At 50.0% G+C, this 16,830-nt stretch overlaps 1 protein-coding gene across 1 annotated transcript; it reads right to left on the bottom strand.

Moving 5' to 3' along the window:
* Positions 1-4,598: 4,598 nt before the first annotated feature.
* LOC104561873 (angiopoietin-related protein 7) lies at positions 4,599-16,501 on the bottom strand. Its single transcript, XM_010207717.2, has 6 exons — positions 16,067-16,501; positions 9,512-9,734; positions 8,414-8,551; positions 6,302-6,518; positions 4,920-5,115; positions 4,599-4,745 (listed from the first exon to the last, which is right to left on the bottom strand). Exons 1-6 carry the CDS (start codon positions 16,499-16,501, stop codon positions 4,599-4,601), a joined length of 1,356 nt encoding a protein of 451 aa, XP_010206019.2.
* Between the last annotated feature and the right edge of the window lie 329 nt (positions 16,502-16,830).

The raw sequence follows: 16,830 nt of genomic DNA, 5'->3' as shown, positions 1-16,830 counted from the left end.
GACATTTTCCATGTGGAATCTCTGTTTCTGCTTTATTTAGTGTTTGCCACACCACTGCTGTCACTTCCCCCACCTTCTCATGGGAAGTTCCTCTATATCGGTACAATTTCATGTCCTGTGGGAGTGAGACCGTATGCAGGGGCTGCACAAAGCTCCCACACTGATTCCAACTGGGGCTGGGATGGATGCTCAGCAGGCACCAGCTTCAGCCCTTCAAAACATCAAAGCCTAAAATATTTTTGTGGTGATCTTTCATTGAAGAGCAAACAGTCAAGATGAGCTTCTCACGCAGGAGACAAATTGACCTTGGCAGCTGGGCACACAAAACTAATCTTAACTCTTTGGCCTCTGGATAGAACATCCAGATTTTTGGCATCTTGTGTTAATATTGAAGTTTGTGCTTTGGTATCTTTTGAAAACTTGGCCAATAGTCCTTGAGGACCAACTGGAATTAAAAACACATGGGGCAGCAGGACTTCTCCACTGATAAGCCTCCATTTTCTGGGCAGGCAGACTCAATTGCCTTCCAGGCATTACTCATTTTGTGACTTCATGCTGTGCAGTTCCTCCCCAAGTCTCCTTTTCTAGGGGGAGGCATCAGAGGTGTTGATGCCAATCCCTTTCACTGTTATCTCCCTGTTTTTGGAAGCTTTGGTCAGACTCAAAATAATGCCAGACCTTGAATCTTGTCTCTAGGCATGCCTGGGACTAACATTTTCTTCCATCCTTCATCCCTTCAGTCTAGAGATTCTGGTTTTGTTTTGTGGGGGGGTTATTTTTATTACTTGTTTCTTTTTGATCTAGTTTCTGTTCCTTCTTTCAGGGGTCTTGCTTTGTGATCTCCTTCCCAGGTTTTGTTTTTCAGACGGTGCAGGATCCCAGCCAGTTTCAGGGTCGTAGTTAACAATGCAGTGCCTTAATTTTGCCCTTGCAGGGAGTTGCTTGTGGCAGTCCCATAGAACCATAGAATGGGGGTTGGCAGGGCCCTGTAGAGCTCATCCAGCCCAAGCCCCTGCTAAAGAAGGTCCACCTAGATCAGGAGGCACAAAAAACGTGTCCGCACGGGTTTGGAAACCTCCAGAGAAGGAGCCTCCACACCCTCCCTGGGCAGCCTGGGCCAGGGCTCCCTCACCTCACAGTAAAATAGTTTATCTGTACGTTTAAATGGAATTTCTTGTGTTCTTTCCATTACCCCTTGTCCTGTCACTAGATGCAATAGCAAAAAAAGTGATGCCCCAACCTCCTGACAGCCACCATTTAGATATTTGTAAATATTAATGAGATCCCCCCCGCAGTGTCCTCTTCTCCAAACTGAACAGTCCCAGTTCCCATAGCCTTTTGAGCATTATCACCTAGTATCTCTCAGATAGCTCCTCTTCTCCATCCTTCCTGTGTCCCTTGGTTACTTTCAGGTGGTCTTTTAGGGCTTTCAATTATGCTAATTGTCAGGAGCCCATTCTCCTGAGAAGCTGGGACTCAGGTTCAATCCTTGGATCCACAAATAATCACTGATTCTACTTGCCATCCTGCTGATTATGCCCATATGTTGCCCGAAGGAGTGACACACTTCACTTGTAAGAGAGGAGCAGCAAGATGTTTACTGATACAAAACAATGGTTCAACAAAGTTTGACAATAACCAGTGATTTAAAAGGATTTTGTGGAAACGTATATTAATTATTTACTGCGTAGAGTCAGACAAAATTTCCAGGTAGAACCTTCCATTGAGTTGTGATGTTCACAAAGTGTAACTTTGTGAGTTACACTCCTTAGAGGGAAGTTGAGGTGCTTCTGGACCTGGACTTAACCAGAGACTTGGCCAATGGTTAATGTCTAAAGGATTATATATCTGCAATCGATCACTTAGGTAAGATTCCAGAGCTGAGCATGCTGTTCATTACTTACCAAGACTCGGTTGTGGTAAGGAACAGTCCATAGCCTTGCGCTGTTTCCTCAGAAATTCTAAATCTGGGCAAGGTACCAGCCATTTGTTCAGGGGAAGATGGAACTGAGGTGCAGCTGGAGCATTGGTGCCATAACTTGCTGGTGACCAGGGAATGATTAAAACTGTTAGAAGGCAAGGATCATAGAATCATAGAATGGCTGAGGTGGGAAAAGGCCTTTGAGATCCTCCAGTCCAATCATTCCCCCAGCACTGCCATGGCCACCACTAACCCACATCCCTCAGCCACAGCTACACAGCTTTAGAATCCCTCAAGGGATGGGGACTCCAACAGCTCCCTGGGCAGCCTGGGACAGGTTGGGGGAAGAAATTTCCTAATATCCATCTAATAGGTTACAGTGTGCAGTCCAAACCAGTATGAAAATCACATTATTCTCTCTGCTCTTCCAGCAGTGCAGACTTTCTGTGTGTGAGAAGCTGTTCAGGCAAGGTAGAGGAATCAGCTCTGAGGCTGAACAGTCTGTTTTAGACAGTTATGAATCCTGTGACTGTAGGGGAGCTTTGGACTGCAGCATCTTGCGTGGTCACCTGTATACAGGCAACCGTATCAGTAATGCCATTGAAGGGCAAGAATGCTTCAATCATGACATCAGATACAACAAAAATTGGGTATGGATTCAGCAGAATTGAGACCAATAAGGAAAACCAAAAGTTACTAGGGGTGGACTGGGCTGACAAAACCAGATGCTAAAGTAGAAACAGAAAAGAAAAAGAAACCAGGTAAAGAACACAGGAGGATGAGATCTTGGGATGGTTGGAGGATGGATGTCTACAGACGGTGGTGATAGTGACCTGGGTACTCAGCTGCATGGGATGCCTTTGGACAACTCACTGAACTGTCCATCAGAGCTATATCCAAGTGCAAGAAGTTGGAAGACACTTGCACCCTGTTATGAAGAGTTGCAGGGAGAGAATGATGGTAAAACTGTAATTCAGCAGTAGTAGGGTGTGATTCGTAAGATTTGAGCGATGCCTTTACCATAGTGTTTAATAAGATTGTAGCTCCACAGTGATAACGTGATTCTATGATTAGTTAATTAGGTTTCTGCTTATTCAAGTGATTTAGGAATCTCTGAGTAGGGTATTATTTAACCAGAGGCCCTGAGGGTCTTTTGAATGCCTGCAGTCCTGACGGAATGGTGTTGTATCAGAGACATGCATGCCAAAAGGCAAGAAATCTCTCCTCCCACTGCTGGCAAGTGATGGTACAACAGCAGCATTGACTAGTCTATCACAACTTCCAAACACCATCAGAAATGTTTTGGCACTTCCCCCACCCAAGGAAAACTACCAATGCAAATCTGGCAGAGGGAAAGACAAATAACATCGGTTTAATAACTCGAGGATATTATTTTGCATGATGCTTGGAAGAGAAATTCTCCTTGATTTGGTGTTCCAGGCAAAATATGGTCCATGATAGTGTAGAAACTAGAGAGGCCATCGGGGAGCCAGAAGAGCATCAAGCAGGAGACAGGTAGTTGGCAGGAACAGTGCTTTGTCTCTACTACATCTGCTTTTCCCCTTCCCTGAACCCTCGTTGAACTCATCTGTGCACATCAAACAGAAAAAAGGTATAAAATCTAATTGGATATTCATCACCAAACACAATATGGGCTGAGGCCCAAGCCCCAGCCTTTACCTCTTGACCCTGTGATGAGGCAAAGTCAGGAAAAAAGGGAAGATGTTTCTCTGCAACTACAAATAGAAAATCAAAAGACAGCAACAATGAATTTTCTTTATCTGGAGTAAGGCAGTAAAAAAACCCAGACTTAAAATGGTGTCTGATGACTCCTACTTTTAGGATGAATAGGAAATTCACCCCGCATTCTTTGCCAGAGGAAGAGTGGAAAGGTAAAACTGCAATTGAAAGTGTAAAACTTTCCCCATATTTTATTTTTAAACCTTTTCATTGGAAGTATTAATACCACAGCTAGCTAAAGTCCACGTGTGGAACACAATCCCTGCCAGAAAAGGCAAGAGTCACTACAGACCTGCCTCCTCATTTGCCCACAACACTCTCTGGGCGAAGCACACAAGCTCTTCCAGCTTTCCTCAGAGCCATCTGAGCACCTCGGAGCCACCCTAGCACATCCCTGGAGTGCTGGACCTATAGACTTGGTGATGTGGACAGAGAAACTGCTGAGACTGGAGAGACACTCATCTTACGTGGTCCATCACATCCCACGTGGAAAAGTCATACAGGATTACTGGTTCTTTGCTTCCGAAGAAAATAGCTTTAGATTGGTAGCCAGAGCACTGTCTTCATGCAACATAAGGTCCAGCCCCAGCGTGGGGCTGACACCCATAACCCGACTGGATTGAGTCTCAAGCCTTAGGCATGCCCAAGCCTGCCAAGGACTGCTGCCACCCAACGAAACAGCAAGCCACATGCTTGTCTTTGCAAAGTCCTTCTCACCAATCACCTCCAAGCTTTTAGGAGTGCTTTCACCACCCAAATACTTGTTGAAGGCCCTGACACCTCTGCTGTTGGTTCAACTGTCAAACAAGCAGCAACAGACATGGTGGCTCGGTCCCTCCAGGATCTCCAGCATCAGTTTTTGCTCACAGCAAACCATTTCCAACACTCCGTTCCCAACCTTTAATGTGAAATGAGCTGAAGAACATCCCAGGCTCCTTCATGGGGAGAGGTGGGGCCGGAAAGTGCGTGGCCGAATCATCATGACCACTTTCCTCAGGGAGTAGTAGTCTGTGTCCTTCCAGGAGTACCACACGATACCATCTGGCCCCAGGACCTTGCGGTTTTTAATGGAGTATCGTCCGCCCTGTGATGCAGAGAACGAAGGATGGTCAGGCATGGGAAATGCATGGAAACATTATCAGGATGGGCAGCACTCATTTTTTTTTTTCTCCCTGGAGAAACTGGTCAAGCCAGGAAGGATTGCTGTGATGTGAAGATCAACCCAGCTCTGTGCTCCATCCTCACCCCTCCACCTTACCTTGTAATACACCCCATTGAGGTTGGAGAAAAAGCACTGGTGGTACCACCAGCCTCCATGGGAAATCTCAGCACAGATGTTCCCTGAGTCAGGTGTGCTGAAGCTCCTCTTGTTGTGGTACCAGGCAAAGGAATCCTCCACCGTGCCGCTGAACCCATCCACGTGCAGGCGGTAATAGTTTGCCTCGTCTTCAATGCTGCAAGCAACAAAGGTGGGATTGATTAACTGGGAGTGTCTGAGTCTCCTTTCCAACCTGGGTACTACATTCTTGGTGTTGCCTAGCAATCACTAAGCTGCTCTGGCCAGCCTCCCCGCTATGATTCATCACCTCTAAAAGCAAAGGGTATTGTATTTTTCCTCTTCTGTGGGACACACATGATTCTGTCATGACTCAGGGCACTTGTCATAGGTCTGACCTGGGCAGACCGTGACTCTAAAAACCACAACAAAGGGCTGCGGCAGCTTTGGCAGGACAATCCCTCTAATTACGCTGCTCTGCCTCCTCTCCATGTTACAAGCATCCTACTCATAACCTGGACTGAGCTAATTAGTCGTTTTCCCTGGGGCTAGCAAAGGCTGAAAGTCACTGCTATTGCACATGACATCTGATGAGAAAAGCTGGAGTGACCACATAGAGTAAACACTTGCTGGTAGAGAACGCTTCACAGCACATTTAGGCTGTGGAATTGTTTGCTTTGTTTGTTTGGTTGGTTTTTTTTTTTCCAACAGCTTCAGCAGTTTTCGGGTCTACTTGAAGCCCTCAAGCTTCAAGTGTCCATAAGGTGCAGTGTTCCCTTGGCTATGCTCCTATGGAGGATTTCTCCACAGTCACCCACAAGCATTTCCTGTAGGGACACAGAAAGAACTAATCTGGGACACTCCAGACGGACCTGGCCACTCCTGATTAAGAAAGGATGTGGCTAATGTGGTATGGATAAATAAAACACCAGAAGAGGGGAAGAGCTGTAGACACTGCAGGATGTTACATCAGGTCCATCAAGTAAAAGCCATGAGTAGGGAGGGTAAAAATCAAAACACAACTCTAAACCAGAGAGATGCTGGAGGACTTGCCCAGCAAGGCCATGGGATTCAAACCCCTGGTTTTGACATAGAGAGCAATAATTTTTGCAGAGAAGATACCCCTAAGCAGCTGGGGACTGTCCATTAGGTCCTATGGCTCCCCTTCCCAGGGGCTGTGGATGTTGGTACATTTGCTAGCTTCAACCTGCAGCCTGGTGAAGAAGAATGGATGGGCAACCTAGGCCCAGTCTGAAAAGCTCTCTAGACAATCACTCTGATAAAAGGGGTTCCTGTGCCTGAAGGTCTCCCAACACTGTACCAGTTGTGTCTGTGAGAACAGGGAAGGCCATCCCACTTTCTACCTGAAGACCTGGTAGAAGGCATGCTTGTGCTTGTTGTTCCAGTCCTCCAGGTCGATGCGCAGAGAGTAATCCCCTTGGCTTGTCATCTTGTGGATATTCTCATTGCCCAGCCAGAACTCGCCATTGAGGTCCCCAAAGCCCTCCTTGTACTCATTCCAGGTCCGATTGAAGTCGACTGAACCATCCTGGCGCCTCTGGATGACTGTCCAGCCCCCACCTGCCAGGAGAGAGCTAAGATAAAATAGGAGTCCCTAGGAAACATCCAAGGGTCCAACATCCAGGAAGACCCCTGACAGATGGCATCTCTGAGGATCGGTCTCAAGCTCAGCAAGGTGATTCCTTGGCACGTGTCCTCCCACCAAGTAGCAGAACACGGCATTGTTTGCTGCACATGGATAAAAAGCAATGCCCATCATAGCTCATGGAAAGAGTCTCCCATTTTTCCCATGTTGTTTCGTTGTGTGTTCCCGTTTGAAATGAGAGATGGCAGTTTTTGGGAGGCAAATGCTTTGGGACAGGGACAAATTAGAGATCCCGGAGTTTGGAGATTATTGTGTACTGTTCCTGCAGCACCTCAGAGGCACACAAGCTCTCCCAGTATTGCCTCACTGTCTCCATCTGCTCTCCCATCTGTCCAAATCCCTCTCTCCTCTCTCATTTTATTCTAATATTGTAAGCTTGAGGTGGGGTGGGGGGCAGGGGGACACACACAACTGGGGCCATCTTTTTATTTGCTGTTTGTACAGCCTGTCACTCTACAGTGTCCAAGATTATGTTGATGGTCATGCAAATAATAGTAATGACATAACACAGACCACATTGTCCAAACAGCCTGTTTCTCAATAGGCACGTGCATCCCAAAGCTACAATCACCTGTAGATCCTCCAATAGGGGAGATGCCTACATGTAGGGAGCTCAACTCCTTCCTCCAGCACGGGACTTGTTGGTGCGACACATCCATCCAGGCTGAAGTAGAGTCATGGAACAAAGGACTGACAATCCACTACCCCATTTCCCTGAAAATTTGCATTGTTCTTCCAAAAATTAAGCGTTGAAACCTTGTTTTGTTAGGAGGTTTGTGCCTTGAGGTGACAGCAATATGCTCTGTATGGATATTTAAATATTAACGGTGTGGGAAGTCGCCTGTTCATTCATTTTCACTCCAAAATATCAGTGGGAGAGATTCACACACCCCATTACTTCAGCACAGTTACAATTACTAGTTGCCACACACAGCCCTCAACTACCCAGAGATACTCCAGCTGTTGCTCCAGAAGGGCTTTTGTTCCCCAAACCCTGTGTTATTTCTGCTAGCATGTATGAAGACATCTCAAAGAGTACTAAATGTCTGTATTTAGACAGCTGAATCCCCAAACCAGACATTTCTGGTTTGAAGTATTCATCCAAATTCTTCCTTTAGTCAGCAGAGAGGATGAGTCCTCTGTCGCTGGAGAAGAGCCCTTCTGGAGATGCTACTCTCACCGGCTGTGAAGTAGCTTAGAAATAGTTCAAATATAAGATACAACTCTCAGGTTAAACAAATCACAGAATCCCTGATTGGGGGGTGGTCGGCAGGGCCCTGCAGAGCTCATCCAGCCCAAGCCCCTGCTCAAGCAGGTTCCCCTCCATCAGGGGGCACAGGAACGTGTCCAGGTGGGTTTGGAAACCTCCCGAGAAGGAGCCTCCACACCCTCCCTGGGCAGCCTGGGCCAGGACTCTAGATAAGGAGTTCCATCTAAAATAGCTTTAGGTTGGTAGCTAGAGCGCTATCTTCATGCAATATAAGATCCAGCCCCAGCATGTGGGTGACTACCATCACCCAACTGGATTGAGTCTCAAGCCTTAGGCATGCCCAAGCCTGCCAAGGACTGCTGCTACCTGACTCCAGATGAGGCCTCACCAGGGCAGAGAAGAGGGTGAGAAGAACCTCTCTCCACTTGCTGCCCACACTCCCTTCATGCCCCCTGGGATGCCATTGGCCTTCTTGCCCACAAGGGCGTATTGCTGCTCATGTTTAGTTTGCTTGCCCACCAGAACTCCCAGGTTTCTCTCAGCAGAGCAAATTCCACCCAAAACTCTGCTTCAAAATGTTGTAGATGCCTCCTGCAGTACCTTCAGTGTCCATCTCACACAGCACTTCAATAGGCATCCCTCCAACTGAGGGCATGATGCTGTAAACCCCAGACCGACGGAGTCCATTGTAGTAGACAGAAGCACAGTCAATGGGGCAGTTCCTGGTGTGCTTCACCTCTGAGAGACAAACCAGAGAAATACTGTGTTTAATGCACAGTGTGGAGAAAGGGGCACACAACAAAAAGTAGCATCATTTTCATGCAGAGCCAGACAAATAATACTGGATTCAGAGATTCTTCTGAAGCTGAAAACCTCTGTAACACACCAGCTATGGATTTGGTCTTAAAAGGGGATCAGAAACCATTTCAGAAAGCCTAAAGACATTTTTTAACAGATAAGTCAGGTGGGATTTATTTTGTCTTGCCCTAGCCATCTATACTTCAGTCAGGTGGTCTCAGCTAGTCATAGAATTAGAGAATCATCGAATCATTTTGGTTGGAAAAGACCTTGAAGCTCCTCGAGTCCACCCCCTCCCCTCACAGTGCCAAGCCCACCACTGACCCATGTCCCTCAGCACCTCAGCTACACGGCTTTGCAATAGCTCCAGGGATGGGGACTCCACCACCTCCCTGGGCAGCCTGGGACAGGGGCTGACAACCCTCTCAGGGAACAAGTTCTTCCCAATGTTCAATCTAAACCTCCTCTGGGGCAACTTGAGGCCATTTCCTCTTGTCCTGTCATTCATTACTGGAGAGAGGAGACCAACTCTAATTTCGCTACGGCCTCCTGTCAGGGAGTTGTAGAGAGTGATCACGTCTCCCCTCAGCCTTCTCTTCTCCAGGTTAAATAACCCTGGCTCCCTCAGCCTGGCATCTAGCCAGGATGACATTGGCCTTCTTGGCTACCTGGGAAGGCTGCTGGCTCACGTTCAGCTGCTGTCAATTAACGCCTCCAGATCCTTTTCTGCATGACAGCTCTCCAGCCACACATTCCCCAGCCTGGAGCGTTGCCTAAGGCTGTTGTGGCCAAACAGCAAGATTCTATGAACCTTAGTATCATTTCCTTTAGCCCCACCTCGAGAGAGTATGTAAGGGTGAGGCTTCCCCTCCCTGCCAGCCCCAGCAGCCCCCCCATCACCTGGATGGTGCATCTCCTCCTGCAGCCTCATCTCGGCAGGGCCCAGGCAGGTGGGGTTGCGCCAGGCCCAGTCGGTCAGGACGGAGATGTTGTTTATCTGCGCCTGCATGTCGTAGAGCAGCGTGGCCTGGATGTGCTGCAGGGTGCTGGCCTCGCTGTACCGATGCTCCAGGTCCTGCACCCGCTGAGCCAAACTGTGGTTCCGGCCGGCGGCCTCCTCGTGCTGTGGCAGGGAAAAAGGAGGGATGGGGGGATACCTGGGGACAAGTGCAAAGCCAGGGGCATGGCCCTGAAAACCTCCGTGGATGGACAAGCACAGGAGCAAGAGGGCAGAGTAGCATTCAGGAGAGACCCAGGATACCAAGGATGGTGCCTTCACCCTCACCCTGCAGCCCTGTACCAGACCCCAGCCTAGCCTGGGAGGCACAGGCAACTTGATATTCTCAGGCTCTGGTGCAGGCAGCGCACGCACAGGCAAGGCTAAGGCTGCAAGAGCAGGACAAGCACACTGAGGATTCCTCTCCAAGCACCCTTCAGTCTGCAACTTGTTGCAAAGTGAATGGGGTCTCTACATATTTAGCAGTGCCACCACAGCTGAGTTTTCCTTCCTAAAAGCTGTCCAGTCTTCCCTGGATCTATACACAACATTTTATAACATTATAAGGAACTCCACAGCTTCTCAAACATGTTGCAAGCCTTGGGCTGCAAGAACGGGACAAGCATATTTGGGCTTCTTCTCCAAACACAACATGAATGGGGCTTCTACATAATTAGCAATGCCAGCACAGCTGGGTTTTCCTTCCAAAATGTTGTCCAGTCTTCCCTGGAACCATATACAATAATTTATACATTATAAAGAGCTCCACAGCCTCTCAAACACGTTGCATGATGAGCCATCTCCTGCTCTTGGGGTGATGGCTGGTGCCCTGCAAAAAGCAACGACCTCATCCATGCTGTGCATGGAGTGAGTGCGATACAGGACTCCAGCTCCTCTCATGAAACTTTTGCTGCTTGTGTTTAGGACAAACAGGCTTTGATCCTGTGTAAAATACACACACAAGCTGGCTGGAGATGCCCACAGCTAACACCAGCAGATGGGCACCCTGCGCTCCACTGGCACATACTGAGCATGCCACAGATGCAGCCGCCTCAGACACCCTCGTTTCCTTTGCTCAGTGCTCCCTGTCCATTAGATGGCAGAGCAGGCTTTAAACAGCACCTCCAGAATCCCACAACAGCCTGGGAATCTCCTCATCCTCCCCTGGGCATTGCCGCATCTTTGCAATGTGCTCCCCAATACCCTCCTGTGGGTCTGTCAATCTCAGACCCCCATCCACCAGGAAGGGATGTTGGTTCTTCATCAGCACTGCCCTTCCCTGCCCATCTCTTCCTCCATCACCCACTCTAGATCATTGCCTTGGGCTCACAGGTCACCCCAAGACTCTGAAAAGAAACCAGTTTACTTTCTCACCTCCCTGACTCCAGCATCAGGAGCAAATCTGGATTTTCAGGTGTCTGCACAAGCGTGTGGCTTGTTAAATGTCTCTGGGGGTACTGAGATCTGGCACTTGACTCATCATTACCTGCCAGACTGCAGCAGTGCTGCTGAGGGTTGGGGATTTCCTTCAGCTGGAAGGGATTTGCATGACCACAGCATGTTTTCTTCCCTTGCAGCTGCTCCCAGGATTTGATTCACACCTCAGTCCTCATTCCTGCCAGGACAGGTCCCAGCTTGCTGTTCCCAGGAGATGGCACCACCACCACTGGGCAACTGCACCAGTAACGGATGGTAGCCCTGTAATACCCTTCCCAGTGCCTGTGTGGCACTGCTGAAAGCCCACCCAGCCTGCCTGTATCCCAGACTCCAGAGCAGCCAGGTAGGTAGGGGCAAAGTGGAAATTATGATGTGTAATGACATGGTGCTTTCCCTCTCAGGACTGCAACATCTCCGTCTCTACAGTAAATCAGCTGTCCCTCACCATGTGCCCTGTGAGCTGTGACTGATACAGGTTCCTTCCAGCTCCCTTCACCCACGCACCAGCTCTCTGAGTAAACCCCATGATGCTTTCTCCCAGACAACCCCCTCCTCCACACTTGATACTTGGGGTGGGTTTTTTTGTGTTATTTATTTCCTGCTGCTGATTAAAACCAGCACAGCCAGGCCACTGCAATGATGCCCTGATGCTGCTCCCCTCACTGCATCCCTCTGCTTTTGGACAGCAGGATCCCGCTCTGTTTGTGCCCCAGCTGCATAACAAGAAGCGTGGGCAGCAGGTCAAGGGAGATGATTCTCCTCCTCTACTTTGCTCCTGAGACACTCAAGCTGGGGTACTGTGTCCAGCTCACAAGAAAGACATGGACCTACCAGAGTGGGTCCAGGGGAGAGCCACAAAAATGATCAGAGGGCTGAAACAGCTCTCCTACGAAAAAGGCTGAGAGAGGTGGGGTTGTCCAGCCTGGGGAAGAGAGGGCTTTAGGAAGACCTTATTGCAGCCTTTCAGTACTTACAAGGGGACTTATAAGAAAAATGGAAAGGCTATTCCCAGGACCAGTAGTGACAGGACAAGGGGAAATGACTGTAAACTAAAAGTGGATCAATTTAGATTAGATAAAAGGGAGAAGTTACTGTAAGGATGCTGAGACATTGGAACTGGTTGCCCAGAGAGGTTGTGGCTGTCCCATCGTTGGAAGTATGCAAGGGCAGATTGTATGGGGCTTTGAGAAACCTGATCTAGTGAAAGATGTTCCTGTCCACGGCAGGGAAGGGAAACAAGATGATCTTTACAGGTTCTTTCTCACCCAAACCATTCCATGATCCATGCAAATGCAGTAGGACTGGAAATGCACCCAGAGGGCTGGAGAGGGCTCGTTTTGCTCCCTAAATCGCATGGAAGGAAGGAAACACGGCAGAGATGGGATCAACCCATCTGATCCAATTTGAGTTGTTAGCCTGAGAGGAGCTGTGACCTTGGAAGAGTCTGCTGCACTTGCTCAGCTCAGAAAGGGATGCTGAATTCAGAGATAACTCTGTTTGGACAGACAAGCCCACGCTGAGCTCCAGGAGGAATACTGATGGGCAACCTCAGGCAGACCAACCAGCAGCAGCTGGAGGCTGATTTGTGAAGACTGGAGCAAACAGCTCTTCAGTGGGAAGAACGGAGGTGGAGGAGACCTACCCAGGGTGACACAGAGGGGACCTCAGCAGGGCAGCTCCTGGGAAGTGCAAGGGGATGGAGGAGGAGAGCAGCTTCCCAGGCTGGGCATAGGAGCAGGGAAGTGGCCAGATAATCTCCTTAGCAGAGAGAGTCCTGAAGATGGTGGGGAGCAGAGATGAGTGGCTCAGTACCTAAACCCTCCAGAGTTTATTTTCTTCCTTCTTCTAGGCTTCCCATCCCCTTTGTTTTTTTTAAACTCATGGAAAGAAAACCGTTGGAAGAAATGGCTGGAGGTCTCTAACCCACCTCCCCTGCAAAAAGCAGGGCCAGAGAGGCTGTGGCTGCCCCATCCCTGTCAGTGTTCAAAGGCAAGTTGAATGGGGCTTGGAGCAACCTGGTTCAGTGGAAGGTGTCCCTGCCCATGGTAGGCAGTTGGAACCAAATGATCTTTAAGGTTCCTTCCAATTCAGACCATTCTGTTTTAATTTCCAAGATGGATCCAGTTGCTCAGGGCCTTTTCCAGCCAAGGTCTAAAACTCTTTACTAATGACCTCAAAATATCTCAGAGGATATCCCCTTTCTGAATGTGGTAGTATCTTGGTGGCACAGATGTTGTTGGCACTGTCCCCCAAGTAGGAAACACCAATGAGTACCTGAGACCTGTCTGCTCCAGGACACCTGGGTGCACCCTGTGTCCCTCTACTCTCCTTGTGTGATGAAGAACACAGCAGCACCCCACAGTAGACACATCTCCTTTTGAGCTGCTCACTTGGGCTCCCGTTGGGGAGAAACAAGCTCTCCCAACTCCTCCCATCCTCCAGGAGACATCCAAGAAGTCCTAGCACCATATATCTGCTTTCACTGCTCAGATCTCTATGAAATGGTTGGATGCCATGGTGACCCTTGCATGGCAGGCACCACAGCTGGGTAGGAGGAATCTCCCTTTGCTGCTGCTCCAGAAGCACCCCTGTCCAACAGCTTCTCCCCAGCTTCCAGGCATGGGCTGGAGTGACAGGATTTTCCCAGCAAATAGCAGGAAAAGGGATAATAAACTAAGGAAAAAGATACATAAATTACCAGGTGGGTGATAGGGGAGGTAATAAAGAAGAGCAGAGGCTCCAGCCACTGCTGATGGGTCAGGAAGGGACCTGCTGAGACAGCTTTGAAGAGAGTCCACCTGAACTCTGCAATACATATGAAAGGAGGGGAAACACAATTATGAGTATTATGGGCTTGTGGGATTGAGTGAAACTAATGATGGGATGCTTAGGGGAATAACTCATTAGCAAACTTCAATCTGTACCAGCTAGCAGGGAGAGGAGACCTGCAGGGTGAGGAGGTGCAGGATCTGGGCCTGGATATGCAATGAACTCAGAGCCTATGCTCCACAAATAATTGCCTCACCTGAGCACCCAATATCAATCCAATCCATCTACAGCCACCATCAGGCAACCAGCATCTCCAGAGGGAGATTCTCCTCCCTCTTCCCCCTGGCTCTGCAGAGACCCTGTCACAGACTGCACACTTTGCCTTTCAGTGAGTCATTTCAAAGCAGGGAAATGAAGAACGAGTATGAATGCTTTGGGGAAATATTTAGTACATTACTATCCATCCTAATCCTCGACTCAGAGGTGGAGAGGTCAGTGAAGCACAGAAGTGTGTTTTGGGGTCAGCATGGGGAGCTAGGATTGGGGAAGGACGGATTAAGCAGTCCTAAGGGATAAAATGTCACCAGGGGATGGGTGTGGGAAGCTGAGAGACCAAAGACCTGTAACGTCAGCATGTCTCAGTGCAAGAGCAAGGAGAAAATGGGAGAGGAGCAGTGTAAATTGGGTGAGAAAGCAGGAAGGAGGTCAAGGATCAACAGAGCAGGAGGGACCCTGGGTGAGGGAGCACTGAGTGGGTCTGCCTGAGCACCAGCACCCATCCTGACTCACCTCCCTCCCTCACCCCAGGAACATCTCTCCCATGGAGACACTCACAGCACAGATACCCACCCAACAGCATGACCATCTCAAACAGCCCAAGGGTGAGGATGAAAGGAGGCCAAATAGAGAACAAATCACCCACCAGGCCCGATCTTATCACCTCCAAAATCAGATCTCATCTCCTCCAAGAGCAAAGACAAAGGTGCTGTTTGCCCCATGGGCTCAAGACTCTTCCAACTGACATTGCTACTGGTTCCTTTGTCCATCTCATCATCAGCCCAGTGAGTGATCTGTAGTGGGTCTGTATGGGCAGGTTTTGGTAATGGGGGCTACAGGGGTGGCTGCTTTAAACAAAGAGCTGCTGGAAGCTTCCCCTGTGTGTGTCAGGGCCAGTGCCAGTCACTTGCTCTGAGATGGACTCACCATTGACCAAGGCCGAGCCCATCCGAGGTAACACCTCTGGGATTGACAGGCTGGAGAAGGGGAAGAAGTGGCTGCACAGAGGCAGAACTGTAGCAGCAGAAGGGAGTGATAATGTGAGAACAACAGCTCCACAGACACCAAGGCCAGTGGAGAAGGAGGGGGAGGAGGTGCTCAGATTCTCCTGTTAGCTGTGGTGCAGCCCATGGTGAGGCAGCTGTGCCCCATGCTGGAGAGGGTGGGTGCCTGAGGGAACTTGCCCACCCTGGAGCAAGTTCCTGGCAGGACCTGGGAGCCCATGGAGAGAGGAGCCCAGGCTGGAGCAGGTTTGCTGTCAGGACTTGTGACCCTGTGGGGGACCCACGCTGGAGCAGCTCGTTCCTGAGGGACTGTTTCCCTGTGGATGAGACCCACACTGGGGCAGTTTGTGAGGAACTGCAGCCTGTGGGAAGGACCCAGGTGGAGAAGTTCATGGAGAACTGTCTCCCGTGTACCAGAGGAAGTGCGAGGAGGCCTCCCCCTGAGAGGAAGCAGCAGCAGAGACCATCTGTGACTGACTGACCGTAACCCCCATTCCCCATCCCTATGTGCTGCTGCTGGGGAGAGACCCAGGGTGGAGGGAGGGGTGGGGAGAGGTTCATTTTTTATTTCCCATTTCCCTACTCTGTTTTGATTGTTTGTTAATAAATCAACCCAATTCTCCCCAAGTTGAGTCTGTCAATTGATGGTAACTGCTGAGTGATCTCCCTGCCCTTATCTCCACTCATGAGCCCTTTGTTATATTTCTCTCTCCTCTGTCCAGTTGAGGAGGGGGCATGATAGAAGGACTTGGTGGGTGCCTGGCACCCAGACAGGGCTAAACCACCAGGGTTAAGAAAGATCAGCTTGGAAGGCTCCTGAACCATCACCATAGGGCAACTGGGGTTTAATGGATATCCCAGCCCATGGTCAGAACAACACCATAAGCTTCACTGGGTGGAGGCTGCTGGGAGGGCACGGGGAGAGACCGTGGGCACTTATGGTGAGTGGGTCTGCAAAGCACAGCTCTTTACCTGAAGCTCGAGGACTTTGATGCGGTGCCGGTGGTTCCTCAGCTCTTCCTGCAGCTCCGAAATCAGCTCCCGCAGCTCCAGGACCTGTTGTTTCCTCTCCTCATTCTCATGGAGCCAGTAGGACACTTCATCAGTGCAACGAAACATGTCCGGGCACCTCTGCTCGTCCCCCTGCGGCAGCGTGGCCACGATCTTGCAGCGTCCGTTGGGCAGCACTTGGTTGCTGTACTCCCCGCACTGGATCAGGCCCGTGCCCTCCTGGGGACCCTCGTGGTCCCCGTATGCCAGAGGAAGGGATTTCTGCAGTGACGGGCTGCTCAGCACGGCCACGAGGATGAAGGACAGCAACCCTGCCCCGGCAGAGGTGGTGCTGGGGCAGGTCTCCATCAGGGAGGTGAGGATGGTCCCCGGGGAACACCCCACGTGGCTTAGCATCAGACAGCTTTGGGGAGGAAGGCAGCAGTCCCCGGGGCATAACACCGGGTCTCCTCCCAAGAGCTAGAGGGTGAGGTTGCAGCTGTGTGGGAAGAGAGCATCAGTAAGGATCCCAGATCAGGCAAAGGACCTGCCTGTCCCCATGAAGCATCCTCCCTGACGTCACCAAACTGGGACCAGCTTTGTGAGGAGCTCCTCTGCTCTCCTGGGTGGGCTCCACTGGCTTCGTGGGCTGCGTGTCCCCTCCTGCAGAGCTGCTGGTTGGCTTGGAGAGCGTTGAGGTCTGGCTGGGGCTGATCACCCCCTGAGGTAGGGCTTTCTGCCCACAG

The sequence above is a fragment of the Colius striatus genome, chromosome 2 (genome assembly GCF_028858725.1).
Source record: "Colius striatus isolate bColStr4 chromosome 2, bColStr4.1.hap1, whole genome shotgun sequence".
NCBI classification, from domain to species: Eukaryota; Metazoa; Chordata; class Aves; order Coliiformes; family Coliidae; genus Colius; species Colius striatus.
The sequence above is the reverse complement of the archived record's forward strand: the minus strand, read 5'-3'. Positions and strand labels throughout refer to the sequence as shown.

Bases quoted from the DNA above. Each gene is read 5' to 3' on its own strand.
- LOC104561873 (XM_010207717.2), bottom strand. From the start codon at position 16,501: ATGCTAAGCCACGTGGGGTGTTCCCCGGGGACCATCCTCACCTCCCTG. The intron at 6,519-8,413 runs GTACTGCAGGAG...CTCTCCTGGCAG, and splicing joins GTGTGAGATGGACACTGAAG to GTGGGGGCTGGACAGTCATC. The intron at 5,116-6,301 runs GTAGAAAGTGGG...TGTTGCTTGCAG, and splicing joins GCCTTCTACCAGGTCTTCAG to CATTGAAGACGAGGCAAACT.